Below are 27,006 nucleotides of genomic sequence, written 5' to 3' on the forward strand. Positions count from 1 at the left end.
CCTAATTTGAAGGACAAGATGGCACCCTCCCCCATTCCATGCCAGCCAGATGGGCAGTTGGATCTACATCAACACTGGTGATGGGATAGCATCCGCCACTGCACCCAAGGGCAGCAGGCTAGCATAGGCCTCACACATTTCTGCCCTCTTGCCCCAGCATCTGCCACCTGAGATAGCTGCCCTGTTCTGCTAGTAGGCAGCCCGGCCCTGGGAGGGCAGCAGTAGTTGTGGCAAGGAGGAGATGGGCCCACTGTGGGAAGTGGAGGGGACCCAATGAACGTATCCTGCCCAAGAGCCTCCAAAATTGGAAGCCAGCGCTATGTGGGGAAAGGACATTCTCTCCTCTATTTGAGGCTGGTGTATTTCTAGCTGCTTCCCTCCATTAGTGTCAGTGGTGAAGTGATCCCAGAGTGCAGGACACAGAATAAAGGGCTCAAGTTACAGGAAGCCAGATTCCGGCTGAACATCAGGAAAAACTTCCTGACTGTTAGAGCAGTACAATGATGGAACCAATTCCCTAGGGAGGTGGTGGGCTCTCCCACACTGGAGGCATTCAAGACGAGGCAGGACAGCCATCTGTCAGGGATGCTCTGACTTGGGTTCCTGCATTGAGCAGGGGGTTGGACTCGATGGCCTTGTAGGCCCCTTCCAACCCTACTATGATTCTATGATGTGAGAACGTGTCAAATCTTTTGCAAGGTAGCAAAACATGTCCCCCTTTCATCTAGGTGAGGCATGAAGGCTAATGGTTAGGACTGGGGTGGCCCCTGCTAAATAATTAGGGAGGGGCTGTAGCTCAGTGGTAGAGCCCCTGCTTTGTATGGAGAAGATTCCAGGTTCCATCCCTGGCATCTCCAGGTAGGGCTGGGAAAGAATCTTGCCTGAAACCCTGGTGGGTGTTGAATTGGCCCAGACTTCCATTTCTGTCTCTATCCTATGGTACTCGCTGCCCCCACCAAGAAGTTTTACAGAGCAGCATTCCCCAATCTGGTGCCATCCAGATGTATTATGGGACTACATTTCCCACAATCCCCCAGCCAGATGAGGGATTATGGGGATTGCTGTGGCTGGTGGGTTATGGGAAATATAGTCCAATACATCTGGAGGGCACTTGCTGGGGAAGGCTGCTCTGTTGAAAGGGATAATTTAGACTTTGATCAAGCTCCACCTCTCCCAGGTTGTAATTCTCTGATATTCTCTTGATACGGATTCATCTTGCTGTTTCCTGTGGATTAGAGAAAAATATAGGAGTATTTAAGTAAGGAAAACAGCGTGTCTCCGTACTTGAGAGGGGGAGGGTAAAGCAAATAAACTGAGCGAGTGAGCTAGATATCGCTTAATTTCTGTAACGAGAGGTGCGGGGCCCCATGAAAGCCGCAGCCATAGCAGCTCACCCCGACGGGTAGGTTCTAGATGTGATTATTTATTATGGGCACTCTGCACATACTCAGATGCCCCCTTTCCACTGCTTTTTCAGGGCTCACTTTTGGCGTAGGAAACTGCTTCCTCTCTTGGCTCAACTTAAGCAGGAAAGTTTACAGCGTTTAAGTATGTTTACTCAGGTGTAAGCGCCGTTGAGTTCAATGGTACTTATTCGAAGTCTCATGTATATAGGATTGTTGCAGCCTTAAAGACTACAAACTAGAGGGAGGAGCAACTACAAGCAAAGGAAATCGAAAGTAAAAGAATTCTCTCTCATCTTCCATTTGGGCTGGGAAAGGCTTTTGAGCTCGGCCGTTCTTGCCCTGGACAAGATGGCCGAGGAAGAGGCTTATCGTTTCCCAGTCGTGGTAGCGGGGAACTGGGGCTGCAGTTTCTCCAAAAGTCTGAAAAACAAGCTCCTGTGCTACTTCCAGAGTCCGAAGAGATCGGGAGGAGGGGAGTGTAAAATCCACGTGGAACCCGGCGAAGAGGAGCAGATAACGGTGTATTTTGCTACGGAAGAAGGTGGGTGCGATCGAGCGGAGGTCTTTATCGTACTTCTTTGGTTCTCCCCTTTTAATACATGGGGAAAAGTATTTAGGGAAATCGAACTTCTTGTGGGAATTACAGGTGTAGAGAATCCATCTGAGAGAGAGGGCGCTGTGTCGTTCAACCCCATACAAGTCTACTCGGAAGTCCTAAAAAAAATCTGATCGCTTAATTTAAAGTTGAGGATTTGTTATGAGTATTTATTGCTTTTTGAAATGTAAGTAGCAAATCAGTTACCAAAAAATCAAAACATCACCCCCTCCTCCAGACTTTAGTAGGCGCCGTTTACAAGAAAGAGAAAGTATGCCTGCAGTCTAAAGTACAATTGGTCAGTAAAATAGGTGAGGTTAAGAAAAATGAGGTTTTAAAAATGCCAGAGTATGGTGGAGTAAGAGAGGTAAATATTGGTAGGTTTGGAATACAGAAAGATCTAGGCGTTTAGTGGATACTTTGTTTACTGCAGGGGTTTCCCAAATGTCTATTACAGGAACTGGGAAATAGAACTTTAGTTTCATTTCAGGTTTCCAAACGTTACTCAGAGGTCACTTTATCTTCTAGTAACTTGATAACAGCTAGCATCTATTGGTGCTGTTATGCATAAGATGTCACAACACTTGGTTGCTTTTGCTGCAACAGATTAACATGGCAAACCCTCTGGAAACTGGAAATAATGTCTCACTCTTAAGGGCTGTGGCTAACCTTGGTATTTGAGATGCATACTTCTGTATTACATTCTGTATCGCCCATTAGCCAAAGCTTTCTGGGCAGTCCACAACAGTTAAAACCAAAAAATACAACATAAGATGCATTATAAAAGTTTAAAACCACAGTATAAAATAGAAGTAAAAGCCAAAATAAAACCTAGGAGCAATACAAAGATTTAAAATACAGTAAAAGGTTTGAAACAGAAATGGAAAGACTAAAATGCCTGGGAAAATAATAAGGTCTTCACCTGGCGCCAGAAAGAGTACAGTGTAGGCCCCAGGCAAGCCTCTCTGGGAAGAACATTCCACAGCTGGGGTGCCAAAACAGAAAGGGCCCTCTTCTTAGTAGCCACCCACCTCACTTCCTTTGCCAGGGGCTTCAGGAGAAGGACCACTGAAGCCAATCTCAGGGCCCACGCTGCTGTATATAGGAGGAGTCAATCCTTCTGGTAGCCCCAAGCCATTTGGGGTTTGAATGTTAATACCAGCACTTTGAATCAGGCCCAGATGTGGACCGGCAGACAGTGCAGATGGAAAAGTACTGGCATAATGGTCATATTGGCCAGTCCCCGTCAACAATCTTGCTGCCCTGTTTTGGATCAGCTGAAGTTTCCAGACTATTTTCAAAGGCAGCCCTACATATAATGAGTCGCAGTAATCCAGATGAGAGGTTACCAGAGCATGGATAACTGTAGCTAGGCTATCTCTGTCCAGATAAGGGCGTAGTTGGTATACCAGCCTAAGCTGATAAAAGGTGCTCTCTGCCACTGAGTCCACTTGTGCCTCAACAGTTCTGGATCCAAGAGCATCCCCAAACAACAAACCTGATCCTTTAAGGGGAGTGCAATCCAGAACAGGTTGAACATCACGTAGCTGGGCAGAAAAACCACCCACTATCAGTACCTCTGCCTCGTCTGCATTGACTGTTATTTGGCCCTCATCTAGTCCATTACTGTGCCCAAGCACTGATTCAGAATAGCCACTGCCTCACCTGGATTTGATGAAAATGAGAGATAGAACTGGGTGTCATCTGTGTATTGATAACACCTCAGCCCATACCTCCAGATAACTTCCCTCAGCAGCTTCATGTAGATGTTAAACAGTATGGGGGATAGAATGGAGCTCTGTGGAACCCCATAGCATAGCTGCCAAGGCACAGAGCAATAATCCCACAGCACCACTTTCTGGAATTGGCCATCCAATTAGGAGCAGAACAGCTGCAGAGCAGTGCCTCCATCTCCCTCCTATCCAGAAGGGTACCATGGTTGATGGTATCATAAGCAGCTGAGAGATCCAAGAGAATCAATAGGGTCGCACTCCCCTGTCCGTCTCTCAGCAGAGGTCATCCCACAGGGCAACCTAGGCAGTTTCTGTGCCAAACCAGGCTTGAAGCCTGACTGAAATGGATCTAGATAGTCTGTTTCATTCAAGAGTGCCTCAAGTTGACTAGCAATCACCTGCTCAAGCACTTTGTCCAGGAAGGGGATGTTAACAACTATAGGCCAGTAGCCAACATCATCTGGTTCCAGGTTTGGCTTTTTCAGGAGTGGCCTAATTACCGCCTCCTTTAAAGAGGCTGGCACCACTCCCTCTCTCAAAGAGGAGTTTACAACCTCCTGGACCCAGCCTGATATCCCCTCCGTATTAGATGTAATTGTCAGGGTGGACACTGAGCCCATAAAATCCCAGAGTAGTTCTGATTCGGAGGAAGAGCAGTCGCTCCTGGGAGAGGAGCGCGCCCCTTTTTCCCAGGGCCCGCAGCTGACAGAGATTCCTCCCACCCACATTCCTAGATTAGAAAGCAGTCCAGGGAGTGACCCAGCACCGATAGCAGACTGGTTGGATGCGCGGCGCAGACGCAGAGAGCGGCGCCAAATGGAGAGCGCGGAAAGGAGGCGTAGTGCCCGGTTGGCGCTCAAAGAATGGTTGCGCCCAGAGGATCCAAGGGAAAAGGGGAGGGATTCTCCCTAGTCCTTATATTCAGGGGTCTGCCAGTAATTGCCTTTCCAACGGGGACCAACTGTTCCAACTTAGGGCATAGGGATGCTGCTGCTCAGATCTAGTTGCTACCTGTAGAGTTGTAAGTTATAAAAGAAGAATAAAGCTTTGAAAAGAATCCCTTTGTCTGCGTCTGGACTTGGCTACTGGATTAGACTGAGAGAGCCCTCCAAGGAGCCCTTGACAGTAATAAGCCATGAAGGGCAAGGGTCAGCCACACAGGTGGTTGACCGGACTAGGCCAGGCACCTTATCTACATCCTCTGACAATGACAAGGGGATAGATGTTAGTTCCCTCACTTTCAGGTCACCATCTTCCTGCCCAGTTGAGAAAACCAAATCAAGCATGTGTCCTCTTACATATTTGGGCCGATGACATGTGGAGACAGCCCCATGGTTGTCAAGGCAGCCATGAAGTCCTGAGCTGACCCAGATTCAGCAGTCTCAGCACAGAAGTTGAGATCCCCCAGAAGCATCATGCTAGGGGTCCTCAACAGCAAGTCTGAGCCAACCTCCATCAGCTCAGGCAGGGAGACTGAAGGGTAGTGGGGTGGCCGGTTCACCAGCAGAATCCCTAATCTGTCCTGGGTACCCAACACAAGGTACAGACACTCATGATCAGCACTAGAATGGGCAGGAAGCCCAGAGAGGGAGATAGAATTCCTATAGATCACAGCACACACACACACACACACACACACTCCGACCCTTGAGTCAGTGTTGGTGCTGCACCGAGTTCCCAGGAGAGCACAGCTGGGAGAGACCAACCCCTCCCAGTTCCCCCACCCAGGTCTCAGTAACACTTACCAGGTTGGCCCTCTCATCCACAATTAAATCATGGATGAGGAAGATTTTGTTTTGGACCAGCCTGGCATTCAGCAGCAGCAGACCTGAGAGCAGGCTGGTAAGGCAGCTAGGAACCATCTGGTTAGAGGAAGAACTAGAAGAGGGGATAGGCGTAAGATGTTTAGCCCCTCTTCTCTCCAACTGGCCTGTTAGTCCCCCAATGCCGTACCTCCCCCTACCCCAGACCACATTAATAGGGGCACCCCCTTGCCCCCCTAGATTATCCAATCCATTTCCCAGGCACATGCTAAAATAATAATAATAATAATATAAAATAAAGAGCCCTAGCCCTCAGTGCAACACTTAATAAGGAGCAAGTGAATGTCCGGAATTGCTCCTCTGTTCTCCAAGGTGCTTCCCTCTGGTGCTGGGGTGTATTGAGCTGAACAGCTGTGAGGGGCCCACTTCTGCTGGTATCTGTGTCTTTCCTCAAGCAGGCAGACAAGGCTCTGGGGCAAAAAATGAAGAATGCCTCTCTGACTGTGATGTTCCAGCTGCCTAGCCTGATCTCCCCAGTGATGCCACAGGCTTAGAACCAAAGGCCAAGAGCCCCTTGGGTCCCGCCCTTCAGCTCCTGCCAAAGAGTCATGCCTGTGCCAGGAGTGGGTGTTAAATACCTGCAAGGAGAGGGCAGAAAGAGATAGCCTTAGTCAGGTGTCTGAGCTGGTAAAACAGCCCTCCCTTCAGCAGACTTCACCTCACAAGCATATAACTTGTGGTTTGGGGGTAAGGCTAATGGCATGCTACATTAGGATGCCATGCAAGGCATCAGTCTCTTTGGTAGCTTGTTTGTGTATTTCCGTTCTTTGGAGTGAGGGGAGCAGGAAACACTCTTGGCCTTTGGAACAGTTTAACCATCCAAATCTTCCAGCCAATAATTCTTCACCCAGAATCTTGATGTTGCTGATTCCAGTTCAAAATGTATGGTGCCTCAAAATCCTGAGATCAGTTTACAAAGAAAATCTTAAAACCAACCACACTGTAAAGAGGGATTTATTTTCCTGTTCTCAAACTGCCCCCCCCACATATACATGTACACACCCACATTTAAAATCCCCAGAATTCCGTGAGGAGCCCTTGAATAGCATGTACTTGTTCCAGGATTGCACCCTCCCCTCCATTCCTCCTCTATTATTATACCTGCTAATATAGATGTAGGGCTGAGAAAGGCCCTGGTCTCAAACCTTGGAGAACCGCTGCTGGTCAGTGTTAGCTAGATGGTCCAGTGGTCTGACTTGGTATAAGGCAGCTTTCTCTGTTCGTACTAAGATAATCTAGGTATGAGATTTGGTTTTTCAATTATGGCTTTCCTGTTTTTCATTTTAGCGAGACAGAGAGTTCTTCGCATGAACAACCATGAACTTGATATGCCAGGAAAAAAGAAACTAAAGCTAACTGTCTCCCTGCCTATAGAGGCAGAAGCAACTGTTGAGAAGGAGTCCTTGGGAGAACCAGAGCCAAGTCAGGTAAATGAAACGTTCCAGTCTGGACCTATAGCCAGTAGTCAGGAATGATAGGAGTTTGAGTCCAGCCACATCTGGAGGGCCACAAATTCGCCACCCCTTATCTAGGTTATGTGGTTTTCAAACTGTATTTCCGAGAACCCTGGGATTCCTTGGAAGCTTATTATGGGTTACCCAAACGAGAACGTTAGTAATGGCAGACATGTTTCCCTGAAAGCTGCTTGCATGCCCACTACTGCTCCTCCCCTCCAATTTGCGGGTGCAGGGGCATGTTCTAAGGCAGGGGTCCCCAACCTTCCTTGAACCCATGGGCACATCTGGGAATTTGAGAAACTGCTGTGAGCACCATTACAAAATGGCTCCCATGGAGGATATGAGTAGTCACATAATGGCTGCCGTGGGGGCCTGGCTAGGCAAATGTGAGCTTAGGTGGTGGCGGGGGGAGGGAAATAGTGAGGCTAGAGGCTGGGAGGGGGCGGGAAATAGCAAAGCAAAGGGGTAGAGGGGTGGGGAGGAGCAAGGCTAGAGGCTAGAACGTGAGAGAAAGAGGAAGGCTGCAGATAAGGAGTAGAGAGAAATAGTGGGGAAAGGTGTTGCGGGGAGAGAAATAGTAAGGTTAGCGACTGAGACTCTCAGGAGAGAGAGAGAGAGCACGCAAAGGGGAAAGGTCTGTGTGCGGGGAAGATTGGGCAGGGCCAGAAAGCAGCTCTTTCCTTCTCTGCCTGCCAATAGCTGATCTGCCAGAAGTGCAGGAAAAGGAGGGAGAACCTGGTACCCTTTTTTCAAGGTTTTTATATTAAAAACATTTTTTTTGAAGGGGGCAAGGAGTGGAGAGGGTGAGTGCTGTTGGAAGTCCCCATGGGTGCCATGGCACCCGCGGGCACCATGTTGGGGTCCCCATTCTAGGGTGTGTTCTCAGTTGATGTGGGGTGACAGACCCAGCCTACCTGGATAGTGCCCTGTATGAACGGTGAGCTTTAGAATGTGCCCCGTGATCCCTTTGCAGAATTCAGGTGATCCCTGGCAGATGGTCAAGGATTCCTCAGCAGATGTTGGGGAAAGAGCTTCCTGAGGTTTGATAACTGCTGTTCTAATAGAACAATTGTATGCATGTTTTGTTGTTGTTGTTGTTCAGTCGTTCAGTCGTGTCCGACTCTTCGTGACCCCATGGACCATAGCACGCCAGGCCTTCCTGTCCTGCGCTCTCTCCCGGAGTGTGCTCAAGTTCACATTCATTGCATCGGTGATGCTATCTAGCCATCTCATCCTCTGTCGTCCCCTTCTCCTTTTGCCTTCAGTCTTTCGCAGCATCAGGGTCTTTTCCAGAGAGTTTTCTCTTCGCATTAGGTGGCCAAAATATTTGAGCTTCAGCTTCAGTATCTGTCCTTCCAATGAGCACTCAGGGTTGATTTCATTGGGGCTTACTCCTAGATAAGTGAGCATAGCAGGTGATTCAGGCTTCAGGCTTCAGGCCTGTATTCTTGACACACGTGAGTTTCCTGGGTAGTTGGAACAGACCACACGGAGGAAGATTTTGACAGTGTGAACTAAGCTATAGAGGTCGCATTTGGATGTTGTGCTAAACCATAGTTTAGGATGATGTGAACGACCTGCAGCAAGCCTCAGGCTTGTGTGCTCCCCTCTCTGCTCTCCTCCTCTGATGCAGCCGTGAGGAAAAGATTGGAAGCTTTGCTTCCGTTTTTGCGTAACCACAGCTTGTCATGTCATGTGGACTGAGAAACTGTGGTTAATGTTAACTATGGTTTGTTTGAAACAAGGCAGCTTCAAATTAACCAGTCATTGTTAGCATTAACAGCAGCTTAGGGCGTGGACAAAACACTACACGGTGGTTAATGGAAAATGGAAGGAAAACCTTCCAAACCCCTCTTCACATTCAGGCCAGAGGAGTGGGAAAGTAGGAGTGAGCGAGCCTGAGGCTCACGTAGGCTCATTAACATCATGCTAAACTATGATTTAGCAAGACGCCTGAATGTGGCTAGTCTGTGCCCCTGGCTAACTGTTGTTTTGCTTTCAGGAGCCCGTTGAAGCTGGAGAACCCCAGCAGCCAGGTATGTTTCTTTAAAACACCCTGGGAAGTATTTTTTTTTTCAAAAATAAAGGGGTTTCAAGTTTATCCCTTTCTGGGAAATCTGGAATATTATTCCAATTGCTAAGTATTTGCACTTGGTCCTAAACACATTGTATATGGAAGCAGGGCCTGCCAATTTCGATGGAATTTTGGATCGCAGCCATACTTGAAACTAAGCTAGTTAGGAATCAGTTATGTTGAAAACTCTGGGGCTTAGTTCAGAGTTAGTGTAGTTAGGAGCATGCTGTAAGTGCCTTGTACTCTGGTCCCGAAAGTAATTTCTTGGATGTAGCTGCTACTAATTTCAGTAAAGATACCTTCTATAACTGTGCTTAAAATTGCCCTCCTAGGGTGCTCCCGTTTAGACTACTAATTGCCATACTTGGTTCATTCCCTTTTTATGGAGCATCGACACGCTATTGTTATCAATTTATTGTCCTCCTGTGTTTTCCCAGTGGTTCTTCTATCTTAGACTGCTGAAAATCCTACTTCTCTTTGGGAGGAACAGAACAGTAGCGTGATCTCTGCAGGGCTGCACTGTTTGTAGTGCTACTCTTTTCTCTTGCCAAGAAGCGTGGTTTCAACATGTCCAGTGACTTATTTGGCTGGGTGCACTTGCCGCCTCTTGGCACGCATTGTCTATAACCTTTTCGGCAAGCATCATTTTATCACCCCATTAATTTTTTATTGCTCTTTTCAGTAGCGCTAAAATGCTTTTCCAACTATATATTATAAATAAATAAATAAATATTTGTAAGAGCATTAGAGTACTAATTAAGTAACTGATTAAAAAGATCCCACCTTCTCGGTCACCACCATTTCCGCAATGTGCTTTCCCCCCCTTCAAATTAAACGCTTCTGATTCAGAATAAATGTTGAACACCTGGGTTGTTGTTTTGTTAAGTTTTATGTATAGTAATTTGCAATCATGGTTAAATAATTAGCACGTCAACACTAATCTATTTCAAAAAGATTCTTCGGGGGGCGGGGAATAGCAGCCACTCAGGTTACCTTGGCTGTGTTGTGCCCACTGGTATGGATGGAACACAGTTAAATCCACACACGCAAAGAGTGAAATACCCCAACAGTTGAAAAGTCAGTTACAATTCCACTCATAGCTACAGCAGAAGAGCCTTTATTAGGTAGTGCTAGGAGCCACCCATCTGGAAGCACCCTTACAGTATAATCCTCTAATATCTACTCAGAAATAGGTCCCACTGAGTTCAATGGGGCTCATGCGCTGGTAAGTGGGAATAGGCTTACAGCTTGAATCGAACAAATGCATACAACTATCTAGTGTGAGCCAAAATCAAGCACGCCTCTGTATAACCACCAGCAGAAAGGGACAGAGCAACATAAGGTGCCTTGGCACAGTTGTGTTGAACTGGACAAATATCTCTGCAGTAGCTAATAAAATGTTTAGCCAAACTAGGAGCTCAAAAGCAAGGCTTGATTCTCAGTTGAGGTAACAAATGATCTGTATACGATTTTAGCATAGTGACAATTGCGTGAATCCATGTTTGGAAGACTGGCTTTTACGTGTACGTATCAGGAATGAAGAAGAGAGGCTGACATGGCCAGCCTTCCACGTTATGCACGTCCTCATATCGTGGTAAGCTGCCCTTGGCACGAGTTGGCCTGGCTTATTTTCAGGCTAATCCAAGGTGGACCACAGGTGGCGCGTCCATCTCTTGTGATCCCCAACCCTTCTCTCGCCTGTGGTTTTTAGAAGGGAAGCCCCCAGGCGGTGCTGTGTCTGATTGTATCTTCACGCCTTCCTTGGTAAGTCTAGATTCCTAGCAAATGATACATTTGCTAAGTTTTCCACCTGAGAAGCTTATTGAAGGGCAGGCTATGAAGTCCTTTAAAATAGCATAAAGGGTCGGTGAGGGAAAGGCAGCGTAAGCTGTGACCAATACATTCTTCTCTGAACTAGATCCCCATCCCTGTTGTGGTAGTGGTTGGTGGACATACGATAGCAGACTAATGATTCAAATTTTGTTGCTTGGAGAGCAAATAGCTTTAAATAAATTTTAGGTTGGGCTCGTACAAAAGCACGGGACAAACCCTTTATCCTTTCCTTTCCTTTTTCTATTTCAACCTGTTCAGGAAATGTGGCAGGGGAGTTGATGACCCAGGAGGACTTCAGTGTGGTGGTGGAGACAGCTGTGGGGAAGGAAATTGAGGTGGAAATTTTGGAGATGTACTTTGAAAATAAGAAGCGCTCTGGTGGGGGCCCCATTAAGTCCTGTGTTGAAGATGGCCACCAGTTTATCATCACCTTTGAACATAAAGCAGGTATTTTTTTTAAGGGCTTCTCACATCAGCAGAGGGCTCTGCGGTTTGTATCCAGCGCTGTCATTCTGCTGGTCGATGGGGTTCCATCAGCACAACTGGGAGCGGGGCTCTCTCTCGCTCCCGCAGCTCTCTGTGCACACTCAAAATCTCCTCTGGAGGGCTGAGAAACCCCCTAGAGCAGATTTTCAGGTGGCGTGGAGAGCTGTAGGGGCAGAGAGGGAGGGAGACTGTCCTGTTACACTAGGGCTCTTCTGCTAGTGTGATGCTGGATTTAATCCATTGTTTGGAAAGGGTAGGATGCTTCTTCCTATTTTCTGTCCTCCTGAGCATTGAGAGAGCTGGTCCTTACACCTGAGCAGTCACATGGCTGCTTTATGTTTAGTTGTGTGAGAGCTGCTGTCTGTGGTAGCCATCTGGATATCCATTCTACGTGGTAAAGCAACAATACACAAATGGCTCATCGCATGCAATGTGTTCAGAGTTTAAAACACCACCAAGCGGCCATGTGAATGGTTTTCTAGACACGGTAGGTGAACCCAATGCAAAAATTGTTGAATGGGTTCATCTGCAAAGTCAGGCTTAGGATTTCAGGGAAATTATGTGCTATATGCTTCATCCTTCCTTGCCTTTGGATGTCAGGCTGGTACGTGAACCATATCAAAAGTTCCAAGTAGTGGTAGTGCCTTAAGTGCACTCACAAGGCTATAGCATGAGACCTGCAAAATCAATGAGTCCATACACTTGCATGTTTAGCAGTGGATCGTTTTGGATCAAGCGAGGCCAATCCCTGCCCCCACCCCCAAATATGCACTTTACTTTTTAAGCCGTTGCCTTCTAACCTGAGTTTTTGTGACAGGAAGGGCTAGAAAGACAAAGGCTACCTTAACTACTTTGCCCTAATGATATGGGCTAGAAACTTTGACATTGGGCCTAACCTTTGATGTTGAGTGGAGCGGCATGATGTGAGGGGGCAGGGAATGTGTGCAGCTCTGGAGTATGCAGAAACGTACAGAGCGGTCCAGGCTAATAAGGTTTTGCTGGTTGGGTGACGTTATTTGCACTGTCTCTCTCCCCAACCAGATGCTCAAGAGGTTTTGCAAAGAAAGAATCACAGTGTGAAGAAAATTGCCCTGGATGTCAGAAAGCATGAGCAGGAGACGGCTCAAGATCAGCCACAAATGTCAGCTTCTGTAGTTGTTGAGAATGTGCAAGAGGCCATAGAGCTGTGCATCCTAATTCTGCTGACAGAGAATGTCAGTGGCTTATCAGAAGAGGACAAGGAATTCAGTGTGGAAATGGTCCCTGAGAAAGATGCTGCTGTAATCACTTTCATCAAACCTACTGGTAAGAGGGGACTGGTTATGGGAAATCAGTGGTGTCTCTGCCACCGTTTAAAGGAGTCAGTCAACTGGAAAACAAAAGTGTGTTGTTACCAGGCTCTGAACTTGTGGCAACTTGCCTTCTGGTGTAAAGTGATGGTGCTATCCATTTGTGTGTGATAATAGCAAGGCTCAGATCAGGGCCTGCCCTAGGATTAATAGCATCCTGGGCAAGGAGTGCATTCAATACCCCACATCAACTTACAGTTTTCTTTTATTCATATACAGTGTGTGTGTGTGTGTGTATGTATGTATGAATGATATAGTGCTCATGGTGTTTATTGTATTTGTAGTGCTTATAGTGCTTAGTTATGTTGCCTCAAAGTTCTGTTGATTTTTATCGAGAATGGACTTCAGACCAGAAATTCAGGAAAAACATACTTTAAAGCCAAATGATGGAAGTCCACGTTTGTAGATAGTACCCTAACAACTTGTAGAACTCTGGGTGTGCAGGGCGGTTAAAGTCATTTAGGGTGCAATCCTGTGCATGTTTGGACAGAAAAATGTCCTACAGCTTTTCGCATGTGCACCATCCAGCCCTGCTGTCTGGAGCATGTTGGGTGTTGTAGGACTTTTTTTCTGTCTAAACATGCATAGGATTGCACTTCTACTGCTTTTTGTTAACTCACTGCAGGTTGTATATGAAAAAGAAAGATCACCAAGCTGAGCTCATTGCCCTATTTGCAAGTGGCCTGCTGTCCAATCCCTAAAGGTGGCCCTGGCTCTGATCGCAGAACTCTTGAATCCCTTCTAAAATAAGAGCGAACCTGTAACACTTTGCTTCATTCCATAATGTGGGCGATGGAAGCATCAGGGCAGAATACAGTGATTCCTGCATGCTGCAGTGAGCTTCGGCCCCAGGGGCTCATTATTATCCTTGCACCCGCCAGGGATGCACTTCTACCATTTCTCATTCTTAACCTTCATGGCTGTATAGACCAAAGGGCAATTGAAGCATGGGATGGCAAAACTAAACACGAGTTGATCTTTGGAAATCTGTTTTTGTAGCCAGATGGATTGGTGGAAGGAGCGAAGATGTGGGAGACAAGATGGGATTCTGTGCGGAAGGGGTAAACAAGGTGAATAGATTGTGGTTTGTGTGCCTGTCAGACCATGGATTGGAGGACATTGGGATAAGCTTGGTGAATAAGGACTATGTAGTCAATGCATTGCTATGTACGCTTGTTTAATTATTATTACTATTCTGTTTGTAGACACAAACCATTTTATCCAAGCATTCAACCAGTACCATAGGGTTAAGCAACTGAAAATTTCTGCACGCCCTCTGGAGGTGACTAAAAGCATTCTGGTTGAAAACATTCCACCTGGCATCTCCAGAGACTTTATTGATGTCTATTTTGAAAGCAAGAAGTACGGAGGTGGACCGGTATTGAATGCCAACTACGTTCCCGAAGAACATTCTGCCGTGATTACCTTTCAGGATGGCAAAGGTAATGCGTGTTAAAACATCCCTTCTGAATTATACTTGGTTGGCTTAAAACCTGGATTATCTCAAAAAGTGAGATATATAATGATTACCATGTCTTTGGTGCTTTTCAGGTGGTTTACCAATGGAGCAGGTGGGAAGGACAAAAAAATATTGCCTAGGCTTTCAGACTTGTTGGGTGAGAGGAAAGGAGTTGGCAAATATAGGCAGATCTCGTTTCTGTGTCCAGACTGCCATCCCTTGATGGGAGGGTCTTCTCCTGCAGCCAAAATCAGTTCACTGACTAGATAGCAATATGTTGGTTGAATGGAAGGTGCATGAATGAGGTTGTTCCACAAAACCAAAGGAATTGCCTTTGTGTATTGCTACGGTTTGACTTTGAGCCGTCTAGAATTCAGTACTTTGGGAGCATTCAGCTACATGTTTACTCTCCGTAGCAGATAAAAATACTTCTAAACAAAGTGTACACCTAAGATTGATTGGTGGGTTGCAATCTAGGTTTTGTACTAGCAAGAACTAGTAAAGAAAAATATATTTGATCCATTCATCATTTTTATTAGAAATATATAGGATAACATCAAAATGCTTTGAATATAAAACATTTTTTGTTGTTAAAGACAGCATTACTACAGATCTTTAGATCTTAATAGTCTAACATGAAATAGAATTTCTTAACCATGTTCTTAGGCTTTTAGTCAGCACCTTAAAAAGGAGAGATCTCATTCCAAGTACCATGTTTCCTCCATTCAATACGGAATAGGTAGACAGGTCTGGTGAGTTTCTGATAAGAAGCTCCTGCATTCTAAAATCAGCACATATTTATATTTTTTTGTGTAGAAATTACCTCATGGCTAATATTATCTTGTTGTTGTTGTTCAGTCGTTCAGTCATGTCCGACTCTTCATGACCCCACGGACCATAGCACGCCAGGCCTTCCTGTCCTGCGCTCTCTCCCGGAGTGTGCTCAAGTTCATATTCATTGCATCGGTGATGCTATCTAGCCATCTCATCCTCTGCCGTCCCCTTCTCCTTTTGCCTTCAGTCTTTCCCAGCATAAGGGTCTTTTCCAGAGCGTTTTCTCTTCGCATTAGGTGGCCAAAATATTGGAGCTTCAGCTTCAGTATCTGTCCTTCCAATGAGCACTCAGGGTTGATTTCCTTTAGGATTGACTGATTTGACCTCCTTGCAGTCCAGGGGACTCGTAAGAGTCTTCTCCAGCACCACAGTTCGAAAGCATCAATTCTTCGGCGCTCAGCCTTCCTTACAGTCCAGCTCTCACAGCCATACATTACTACTGGGAAAACCATAGCTTTGATTAGACGGACCTTTGTCGGCAAGGCGATGTCTCTGCTTCTGACTATGCTGTCTAGGTTTGCCATAGCTTTCCTCCCAAGGAGCAAGCGTCTTTTAATTTCATGGCTACAGTCACCGTCTGCGGTGATCTTGGAGCCCAAGAAAGTAAAATCTGTCACTGCTTCCATTTCTTCCCCTTCTATATGCAAGGAAGTGATGGGGCCAGATGCCATGATCTTCGTTTTTTTAATGTTGAGTTTCAAACCAGCTTTTGCACTCTCCTCTTTCACCCTCAACAAGAGGCTCTTGAGATCCTCTTCGCTTTCTGCCATTAGGGTGGTATCGTCTGCATATCGGAGGTTGTTGATAATTCTCCCAGCAATCTTAATTCCGACCTCTCAACCCGGCATTTCTCATGATGTACTCTGCATATAAGTTAAATAAGCAGGGTGACAATATGCAGCCTTGTCGTACTCCTTTCCCAATTTTGAACCAATCGGTTGTTCCAGGTCCGGTTCTTACTGTTGCTTCTTGACCCTCGTACAGGTTTCTCAGGAGACAGGTAAGGTGGTCTGGTACTCCCATCACTTTCAGAATTTGCCACAGTTTGTTGTGATCCACACAATCAAAGGCTTTAGCGTAGTCAATGAAGCAGAAATAGACTTTTTCTGGAATTCTCTTGCTTTCTCCATGATGCAGCGAATGTTGGCGATTTGATCTCTAGTTCCTCTGCCTCTTCGAAACCCAGCTTGTACTTCTGGTAGTTCTTGGTTCGCATACTGCTACTGTCCCATAAATTAAGGCTCACAGTCTTAATTATTTCATTGTTATTAAACATTCCTAAAAAATTAAACATACATAAAAAGGCTTACATTTCCACATTTCAGGCTAGATAAAACCAATTTTGAATTATACCTTTGAGAAAACTCTTTACTCAAAATTTGCCAATTAATCTTAAGTCTATACATTTTTCTAGACATCTGTGTATCAAGCTGTTTCATGTTCGTGCTGTGTTGAACCCTGCCCCCTACTTGCGCAAAATTCATCCCTCTGTGTGGAAGAGGCATTGTTTTTTCTGCCTCTTTTGCAGGGAGAATTTCAAAGGATCTTTGAACGGGAGTGGGGAGGCATGGGCTCCATCTACCTTATTCAGTGTACGAGGTGGTTCAGACGTCTAACTATCTTTTTTACTTTTAAAATGTCTCCCCTGCACTCACAGCATAACGGCTCTTCACAATCTACTTTTACCTCACAGCAGTTCCTGGAATGGTCGATGTCACACGGCGATTCCAGGAACTGCCGCCGCCGAGTTGCTGCAGGCAGAAATGGGACTTGTTTTAAAGCTCTTTGCAAGAAGGAATGGGACAAGCAGGAATGGGATTTGTTTGTGGTGGGACTCATTTGAAAGCTCTTAAAACTTTAGAAATCTCCCTTCTTGCAACATTGGGAACTCTTGTTGGCAGCATTAGAAGCCCACCGGTTCCCATTTCCACTATTTTTGCCTGTCAGGCAAGGCTGCTAATAGAGGGTAAGACAGAGTGTTTAAAAAATAAAATAAAATAGTGTTATACCTCATTTCAGGAACCTTGTGTGAAGACCTTTTCACGCACGCACGCTGCACTCCCCCTCCTCCCAACTCAAGTTACAAATTACCCAAAGCACACCCCCTGCTCAGGAGGGAAGCGGCGGCAGCAGCTGCTTCCCTGCCAGAGCAGGGAGAGCAAAGCAAGCAGCATTGGCTACCTATAGCCAACATGACTTGAGCTTGCAAAACGCTCCCCCCAACGGAGCAGGGAGGTGGCTGCAGCCGCTTTCCTCCCAAGCAGGGGGCGAAGAGCCTTTGCAAGCACAGGGGCACCGGCTGATAGCCAGCATACCCTGTGCTTGCAAAATACTCTTCCGACTCAGGAGGAAGGTGGCAGCAGCCATGTCCCTGCCTGAGAAGGGAGAGATGGCACCCTGTACTTCCAAAGCACTTTGCACTATTCCTGCTCGGAGGGAAGCAGCAGCAATCACCTCCCCGCCCGACGGGGGAGAAAAGAGACTTTGCCAAACGGGGGCCCTGGCCAATAGCCAGTGCCTCCTGTGTTTGCAAGGTACTCTTCCTGCTTGGAAGGGAAGTGGCAGCGTCACCTCCCTGCCCGACAGGGGAGAGAAGAGCCTTCACAAGCACAGGGTATGCCGTATGTGGAATGTAAAAGGAAGAAAAACACACACGCACCTCAGCTGGCTCTGACTAGTCATGCAAGCGTCAAAGCCCCACACCTGAACATTTCTCCAAAAATTCTTAACATTTTCCCACAATTTTCTTATGTGATTTCTTTTCAACCCTCCCCCCCACTTGAATGGTAAAAAAAAATAGATAGAAAATTTTGGCACAGCACTATTTCATGTGTATACCTTACACCATATTTTTCGCTCATTAATGGATGAGCAAAAACTTTAAGTATACTTTTGACCTGAAATAATGCTATCTCACACCGGTTCATTATTCAAATAATGTTTTGGCTGAAGTGATAGGGCTTTAAATCAGTATTTTCTCTTTGGATACATCCAGGTAAACGTGACCATTATTTTTATGCCAACTACCCAGAATTCATTGTGAACTTGCTTGTGTTTCTGTGTTGTCTTCTCTTTAATACAATTTAATACAATACTTCTTACTTATTTACATTTTCAAATTCTTAATTTATCATTAAACATTTGGCATTTGGATTTCATAATAATAAAACATCTTATATTGTTTTAAGACAGGTGGATTAGCATGTTTTCAGTTGTCTTCCCAGCAAGTCCAATAAAGCAAAATCAGCTATTTTCTAAAATCCAAGGCAGTATGAATATGGTCAGATTTGGCAAGATGTCTAGTCCTGTACTAAGGCTGTCATTTTAAACTGAGTAAAGCCCATTGAACACAGTGGGCAGTGTGCTGCCTGTCCGCTAGCAGGATCCACCACTAATGTAACAGGAAGCTAGCGGTTCCAGAAGCTACCAGAAAGAGTGGAAATGCTTGTTTGCAGAACAGCGCAGGTCAGTGGATCTCACAGATGGGAGCTCTGCTGACCTGTCCCGTTCCGCAAACAAGCATTTCTGGGGTTGCTGTAGGAAGTACTAGTTCCTATTGCACTAGCAGTGGGTCCCATGAGTGCACGGGAACTAGTGAAGGTGCAGCTGCAGTATTGGATACTGACTGGTGCAACTTGATTCTGAGTGAACACCCATTGGATTGCACTGAAGAGTTTATCCTAAGCTTTTGAAACTGAATTACTAGGATATTCACTTCTAGGCCCACTTTAAAGTGCTAGGGCTCATCTAGAAAGCCTCCCTGTGTCTTGAGATTTCCAGGAGTGGCTCTGCTCAAGGTTCCTTTGACTTGTCATGTGACTACTAGGGAAAGAGCCTTCTCTGCCCCAATGCCCTCTTTGTGGAACACCCTCCCGCAGCAGGTGTGACTAGTGTCAACCCTGCTATCATTTCGGCACCAGGTCAAAACTATTTTTTTGTTTGCCTGGGCATTTTCAGCTGGTTTTATGGTTGTGCCATTTGATTGTTTGATGATTGTATTTTATTGTATATTTATTGTTTGCTGCCCTGGTACCATTTGGTGAAGGGCAGTTTATAAATATCCGAAATAAATAAAATAAGCACACAATGCATCCCTGGAATTCAGTCTGGGTATACTCTGTCGCCTTAATTGTGATGCGTGGGCACAAACATAATGCCAGCCCTCTGCTTTGGAAGCTGCATTGTTTCATCCAGAGAGAAATGGAGGAAATTGGGAAACTGGATAGCATGAGTAAGGAGGGGATGACCAGATGGTACATTGACATAGAGCCAGATGAGGCTAGAGAAGCAAGCTGGCAGACATGTAAGCCTCTCTCTCTCTCTCTAGGAAGCAGGTGCTGATCCGGAAAGTGAAATGATCACAGGGAAGGCAACTGGAAATGATGATGTGTTCAGCCAGTTCAATTTGGATAGTAGTGAGAGGTAGCTGGATTGCAGCATTGTACAATAATTGCTCATCTTGAGGCTGGAGGTTGTCCTCTGTTTCACAAGTTCAGGGTCAGTGGTTTAGCACCCCCTGGTGGCTACTAGCAATCTTGACAGCTGAATGGCTGGAGAGAGATCTTCAGCTGTGTGGAATGCAGGTTTGCCTGTCATCCGGATCATGACCAAATCTTTGGTTATAACAGAGGGCAGTGTATTGCAGAGGACAGAGGACTGGGTTGGATGAAGGGAGATGTAGTTCAAATTCCTTTCCATCAAAAGCTCACCATATAGGTTGGGGTAAGTTGTTTCTCCCTGAGTAGACATGCAGCCCCATGCATGCCTACTCCGACACAAGTCCCACTGAGTTCAACGGGGCTTATTCCCAGGTAAGTGGGTACAGGATTGCACTGATAATGTATTTAAGTTAGATAAGACTTGTAAAATACTTTGGATGCATCTATGAAAATGAGAGGAAGAGAGAAAGCCCAAGCTGAAACAATTATGGCCAAGCCTGAAGTCCTGCTGTAACATCTTACCTTTTATCAGATTGTTTATTTAATATAACTGTGAACATTGCAATGTGGGTTCTAGGATGCTTTCCTTTCTAACGGTGTCCTTTCCTTTTCTCTTTCTCTCCCGTTAAAGAAGTAACTACCATCTTGGAACGGAAACATTCTTTTAACAATGTGCCAGTTCTTGTTTATCCATACTATGAATCTTTGGGAGCAGCTCTGTACGGGATGGACAGACCACCAGTTCAGTTGCCAGACCCAAGCAGAATAACCATAGATCCCTACCACTGGCAGTTTTTACAGCAGAATCCGTCGTTCCTTCAGGAAATAAGCCGTGGCATGGCAGACTGCTACTGTGAGATCGAATGGCCCCCTGGACACTCAGCATGCCCAGAAATTATGGTGCATCCTTTGCGTGCTTTGTTGAAGCAAAAAAGATCCTTGGCCAAGACCTGGAACAAAGATGTTTCCACCCAGCTCATGCAGATCCTATCAAAGCAAAAGGTTGTCAAGTGTGAAGTGAATGCCACGGTGTGGGAAGCCATAAGAAACAAAGCGGTAAAAGATGACATTTTCACCCTACCGGATATTCCCAAGGGAATAGTAGTCTTGGCGGGGGAACCACAAGCTATAGATCATGCAGAGCAAGAAATGAAGGTGCTCATAGAAAATGCTATTAAAAAGCTTGAAAGAGAGAGGCAAACTATAGAGGAAACCTTGTCAGTTGTTGCTGGGAAGTATACTCTTTTAAGTAACGTTGGACTACAGGATAGAATCCACTTGGAGTACCCAGATCTAAAGATTGCCTATGATGCTTCCAAAGAGTGTATAACTCTGCGTGGTGTAGCCACTGAAGTTTTTAAAATAAAAAGTGACATCCTTGAAAGGCTATCCAGTATGGTCCAGAAGAATGTTGACGTTCATCCTTACATTCTTCTTTTCCTTCAACACGTAGATAACAAACATCTGTCTCACCTCTTATTCTGGGCCAGAAAAATTAATGCCTTCTATGAGCTCAAGGGAGAGGCAGTTCTGCTGATGGGAGGAGTTCTTCCGGATCTTCTAGGAGCTGAGGAAGGAATGAAGAAAGATTTAGCCTACAAATGTATTGCACTGGAGGACAATTCGATCATCAGAAAGAGAGAGTGGAGGGAGCTGACTGACAGTTTGTACAAGGCATGTAATTGTACCAGCGAAACCATCATCATTTCTGAACTGGGGGATGAAATAGTCATTGCGGGTTGTTCCAAAGAGGTGGCCAGTGCCAATAAGAAGCTCTCCGATTTTGTCGATAGCAACACATACATACAAAAAGCTGTCAAGACTAAGTCTGCAGCAGTTCCAATTTATGTAAAGCAGGAGAAGCGCAACAGCTGGCTGCACATGGACAAGCGAGGCATAAAAATCCATTTTGGCACATGGACAAATTGCAAACTGATTTCCCTTGAAGGACCCAGAGGAGAAGTGCTGAAGGGACTTGAGCTCTTTCAAAAAATTGTGTCCTCTCTGCATGCTACACACCTGGTAGTCGATCGACCAGGCGCCAAAGCATTCTTCAAAGAACAAGAACACTTGTATGTCACAGGGGCAAAACAAAAGTTTAACTGCTTGATCAGGATTCAAGAAGGGAATGAAGACGACGAAGAGGAGGGCGAAAATGTGGATGACTATGAAGAGAAAGGGCAGCTGTGCTGTGAAGTTAAGCTAAGAGATGGCATTGCAGTAACAGTTCATAAGGGAGACCTGACCCGTTTCCCAGTTGACGTTGTCGTGAATGCATCAAATGAAGAACTGAAGCACATTGGTGGCCTCGCAGACGCACTGTTAAAAGCAGCCGGCCCAGAGCTGCAAAGAGAGTGTGATGAGCAAGTGAGGAAACACGGACGTTTGAAGCCCGGCTGTGCGATTATCACAAGTGCTTGGAAGCTGCCGTGTAAACAGGTGGTCCATGCTGTTGGGCCGAGGTGGAAAAGTTCCGAAAAAGAGAAGTGTACACGCCTCTTAAAGAAAGCTGTGAGGGAAAGTTTATGTCTGGCAGAAGCCTATAATCATTGCTCCATAGCCATCCCTGCCATCAGCTCTCGTATTTTTGAATTCCCACTCAAAGAGTGTGCCCGTGCCATTGTAAGAGCCATCAAGGAAACCTTAGAAGAAGCTCCTGAGAATGGCTGCCTGAAGCAGATATGCCTTGTGGACTTTAGAGACGATACCGTTCAGGCTTTCTCGGAAGCCTTGAATGAAGTGTTCGTAGATGGATCGTCACCATCTAAACAGACTTCTGCCTCCTTAACCATGAACCAACCTGCAAAGAGTAGATCAGAACCTCCAGGGTTAACAACTCCTGAAGGCCTGAAAATAGTTGTACAGAAAATGGGAGTTGAAGATGTGATAGTAAGTATGCTGCTGTAACTTCAAACATAAAAACTGTCAGCAGCTGCTTTTTATATTGGCCTCTCTGTCTAGCACCAAAATGTACTAACAGTGGTCAGAGTTTAACCTGAGATTTAATGGTTTGAACCCCTGAAGTGCAGAGCTAAAGTTGTTTAAAACACAAAGGCCCAAAAGAAACAAGATGCAGAATTGAACCTCTTCTGCTCCCACTGACTTCCATGGTAGCATTAACTCTCTGCTGCAATTTGTATGAAATTAATCCAAGCTCTCTTAACCCATTAATTACCTTTGGTATCTCAACAGAAAAAGTATGCAAATCTTTATGAATCTCCTCCCAATAGGAATTGAATGAATTGGACTTAATTCTTTGCACCATGAATTGGACTTAATTCTTTCTTTGCATACAATAGTACAGTTGTAAAGCACAAACCTATAACCCTCATAATGTACATCTGTTTTCATGTAAGGACCCTTCATTTATGCCAGGGCTGGGCAACTTTGGGAGGTCTGGGGGCCATTTTTGCACCCTGAATTCCCCAAGGCCAATACCCCCCTCCCCGTGTGTCACCCCCCCCAAATGGTGTCCAGAACAGAGGCCAACTTTGACCCTTTGGGTGGTCCATAGTAGTTGCGGAGCACTAAAAGGGTCAAAAAGAGGTCAAAATGGCTGCTCCTGGACACCTTTTAATACGATTGGGCAGGGTCAGCGAGGGCCACATATTGCTCACCCCTGATTTATGCAGATAAATGCTCTGCAGCATAACCTTGCAGTCCGCTCGGAATTTTTTTCAGTGCATGAGAGATTTGGAGTGAACTCCCCGAAATGGCTCAAAAGTGCGTCTGCTGCTGAAAGCATGAGATTAGAGGGCGCTGGGGCTGATCACTAGCACTGAATCACCGGGATCCCTGAGCTGCATGGTGGGGGTAGGGATTTTGGAGTCACTGAATACATGTCAGATAGAGCGAGCGAGCGAGCTGATACTGGCTCACTTTGTTCTCAGTGATAGATGTGCTTTGGGATATTTGCTAAACCTTCAAAGCCCTCAGTTGGAATATTGCGATCTTGATTAGATTTTTGTTGTAGTTATGTGCTCGGAAAGACATACTGGTGTGTGTGTGCGCGCCCACACGTGCCCTTGTGTAGTATGTGCTCCTCTGAGATGTTTGAGTGTTTCTCAGCTACTCCTGTCTGTCTTCGTAGACAGATGTCGTCGTCAACAGCGTTGCCAGAGATCTGCGGCTTGACAGAGGCCCCCTCTCCAAGGCCCTTCTGGCCAGAGCGGGAGCAGAACTGCAGGTGGAATTAACCAAACAAAGCCAAGGGAAAGACGTTGAAGAGGGCTGCGTGCTCGTAACCAGCGGTCATGCTCTGGGCTGCTCTCACGTGCTGCACACCATCTTACCTGCTTGGAACCAGCAGTCCGGGACTAAGGTACAGTTGGATCTTTCCCATGCATCCTGAAGGCGCAGTGGGTGGACTTCCGAACATAGGAAGAGCCCAGCTGGATCAGACCAAAGGCCTGTCTAGTTCAGCATACTGTTCCCATAGTGGCCGACCAGATGCCCATGGGAAGCTCATGAGCAGGACGTGAGGCAATAGCACCCTCCTGTTCGTGTTCCCCAGCAACTGATATTGATGGCAGTACTGCTTTGGATACTGAAGGTAATATACAGCTATCAGGACTGGCAGCAATTGACAGCCTTATATCCTCCACAAGAAGAGGCTATCGCTGCTCACTGAGAGAGGTTTTGGTAGCACTTCTCTGTGTCCCAGCTGCTGTCCACAGCTTTTGTGCAGCAGTCCTGTGAGGCTGCTTAGACAAGACAGTGGCTTGCCTAAGTCCCCTTGGTGAGCTTCCTAACTGGGTGCGGCTTTAAGCGTAGGCCTCTCACCTCCATTCCTAGCCCTTCTGTGTACTGTCCCAGACTGCCACTGTTCATGTTTCATGACTCCTTGGATCAGCAATGATATTTCGACTGCAGTTGTCCTTGAGAGGCACAGAGCTGCAGATGGCTTACGCTCAGATCTCACTCGGATATCTGACTTCACTTTTCCGAGCTTTGGGTGTGCGCTTCACACTTTTGCTTTTGGAAGTCCAGCACAGCCAATTCCCTTGTCCTTTATCCAGATAAATCTGGCTGCCTTGGGAAGAACTTGTACTTGTTTTATATGGTTTAACTGTATAGAAGGCAATGTCTTTTAACAAATTCTTAAGCTGCTGATTCTAGATCCATTTTATTTTGTGGTCCCCAGATCTTAGGTGAGATTATTGAAGAATGTCTGAAAACCACTGAACAACTCTCTCTGAATTCCATCACAATCCCAGCAATTGGGACTGGTAACTTAGGCTATCCCAAGCATCTTGTTGCAAAACTGATGTTTGATGAGGTATTCAAATTCAGTCAGAAAGGAAATCGAAGGTCCCTTCAAGAAGTTCACTTTGTACTGCATCCAAGTGACGCAAACACAATCAAGGTATTTTTTTCTCTGCAAGCAGCTTCTTTGGTATGTGTTTGATATTAAAGGTGGCTTTGAAAGATCCGGAGTGTGCTGTAAGCAGTTTTCTTTGTTTCTCTGTAAGTCAGATCCAGCACGTCTCTAAAAGTATGAAGCTTTTTCCTGTTGCAGGGTCAGCTATTATCCTGCTTCTCTATTGTGCATTGGCACCTTGATAGCAGGCCAGGAAAGCTGGCCTGGGAGAAACTGCTTCAGTGCAATTACTTCTGGATACAGCTTGGAAGAGATTTCTTCTTCAGATTTGATCTTAGTCTCCAGCATTCTCCTACTACTGCTACAACTTCTATTTTTTTCAACTAAACTATGATTTGAAGTTGGCTTCCTATCTTGCTTGTTCCAAAGCCATTAACTGTCGTTTCCCAGTTTAGGGAACAGGATACTACAGTTAATGAGAGACTTTGTGGTTTGTTTGATGGCTCACGCAAAGGGGCTCCATGTGCGGCCAAAATGTTCATTCATATATTGGCTTATTATTATCCAAATACAGCTGTTGCGTTGTGTCCAATGTTAGTCTAATTATGTCCCAGTCATTTCAATGGGTCTACTCAAGTAGACCAATATTGGATACAACCCATTATTTCACTATAATGACCACAAAGCCAGTGATGTTCCAAAGGAGATGTCGCATAGAACCCTCCCCCTTTCCCCCCTGAAAGCATGTTCATAATGAAGAAACTCTTAAAGATCAAAAGACAAAAAATACGCCCCTGCATAGCCTGTTTACTGTGGCTGTCTCACCCTCCTCCCAGGCATTTACAGATGAATTAAACAGCAGGCTGAATTTAAACCAAGACACCTCTTCTGTGTCCAAGACTGTACCTGAGAGTTCCCAGCAGCAAGATCAAGGTAAATGCTGTTTTTCCCCTGAAAGGGTTTGGAGCTATATTTTCCAGAATCTTGGGAATTCTAGAATCTCATTTTGAGGAAGATAAGTCGGAAGAGTTAGGTGTGTGTGTGTGTGTGTGTGTGTGTAAAATATAAAAAGTGGAATAGTGGGGAGGGGAGTGATGATAGTGAGAACCACTGCACAGAAGAACATTTTGAAAATGAAGGTTTTTATGGGAAATAAGGAGCTAAATCAGCATAAATTGACTCTGCCACGTATAACTCTGTGTTCATTACTGAAAACATAAGCCAACATCCAAAGAACAGTGGAACTAGTTCTCTGAGCCCAACTGAATGCTTCTGTTTTTCTTGACAGCAGCCACCTGTGCCACATGACAAACTGCATTTGAAACTGAAAGGGGAGCGGTTAAAATTGTTTTTGTTGTGGGCCATTCCATTGGGCTACTGCATGCTTCTTGCATGAACCTAAGCAGCTCTTCGGAATCCTGGCCATGGACTCCTGCAATTAAGGCAGTCCCAGTTAGCATGGTTATAAAGTGAAGTCAGTTTGTGTAATGTGTGAAGTGGGAATAATCTGTGATGAATTAGAAAGAATAAGCAAGTCTTGCTAGGCAATTGTAAAAAAAAAAAAAAAAAGGTATGGACAAGCTTATTAGGAAAAGGATATTATGATAGTAATCTTCAAATGTACAAAGCTCTTGAAACCCCTTTTTTAACCCCCTCAGTGACCCTGGGTTAGCTTAGCTTGAGAGACAGTAGCCCATTTTGGACATATAGCACTAAACTGTGGTTTAGCATTATGAAAAAGCGGGGGTCTTGGATTTGCTAGTTCTCTGTCTTCTGCTCTAGCATTACTATGGGGGGGAGACTGGAAGCATCTATCACTTCCTGGTTTAAAGTAACCAGAATTTGTTCTTATGCCCAGACTAGGGAAACCCTAGTTTTAAATATAGTTCGTTGAAAGAAGCCACGATCATAAACCACAGTTTGATCCTGGATTGCTTCAACAAACCATAGTTTAAAATGGATCAGTGTTTTCCCACTCTGGGCATAATAGCAAACTCTGGTTAGTTTAAAATTGGAATTTGATGCTTCCAGTCTCCTCCTCCACACTGGAGGAGGAGGGGAGGGAGAAGCACATGAACCTGAGGGTTGCTGTTGCTCATTCATGTAATACTAGACTATGGTAATGTAAAAAATGGGCCACTAACATGACCTATTTTGGGGTTTTAACCCAAATTTAACCCAGTTTGTGTGAGTATAGA

General features: G+C 45.5%; 1 protein-coding gene across 1 annotated transcript in view; it reads left to right on the forward strand.

Moving 5' to 3' along the window:
* The first annotated feature begins 1,670 nt into the window (after positions 1-1,670).
* Positions 1,671-27,006, forward strand: part of LOC146358322 (protein mono-ADP-ribosyltransferase PARP14-like) — a 41,061-nt gene continuing 15,725 nt past the window's right edge. The window contains exons 1-10 of the mRNA XM_084807773.1: positions 1,671-1,947; positions 6,845-6,984; positions 9,017-9,050; positions 11,180-11,368; positions 12,449-12,712; positions 13,962-14,198; positions 20,120-22,377; positions 23,579-23,809; positions 24,632-24,853; positions 25,645-25,741. Of these exons, the coding sequence (XP_084663899.1) occupies positions 1,755-1,947; positions 6,845-6,984; positions 9,017-9,050; positions 11,180-11,368; positions 12,449-12,712; positions 13,962-14,198; positions 20,120-22,377; positions 23,579-23,809; positions 24,632-24,853; positions 25,645-25,741 (3,865 nt within the window). The 5' untranslated portion in view covers positions 1,671-1,754. The remainder of the gene's footprint in view (positions 1,948-6,844; positions 6,985-9,016; positions 9,051-11,179; positions 11,369-12,448; positions 12,713-13,961; positions 14,199-20,119; positions 22,378-23,578; positions 23,810-24,631; positions 24,854-25,644; positions 25,742-27,006) is intronic.

This window comes from Heloderma suspectum, chromosome 1 (genome assembly GCF_057233095.1).
Source record: "Heloderma suspectum isolate Gila_16-S chromosome 1, 16-S_ref, whole genome shotgun sequence".
NCBI lineage: Eukaryota > Metazoa > Chordata > Lepidosauria > Squamata > Helodermatidae > Heloderma > Heloderma suspectum.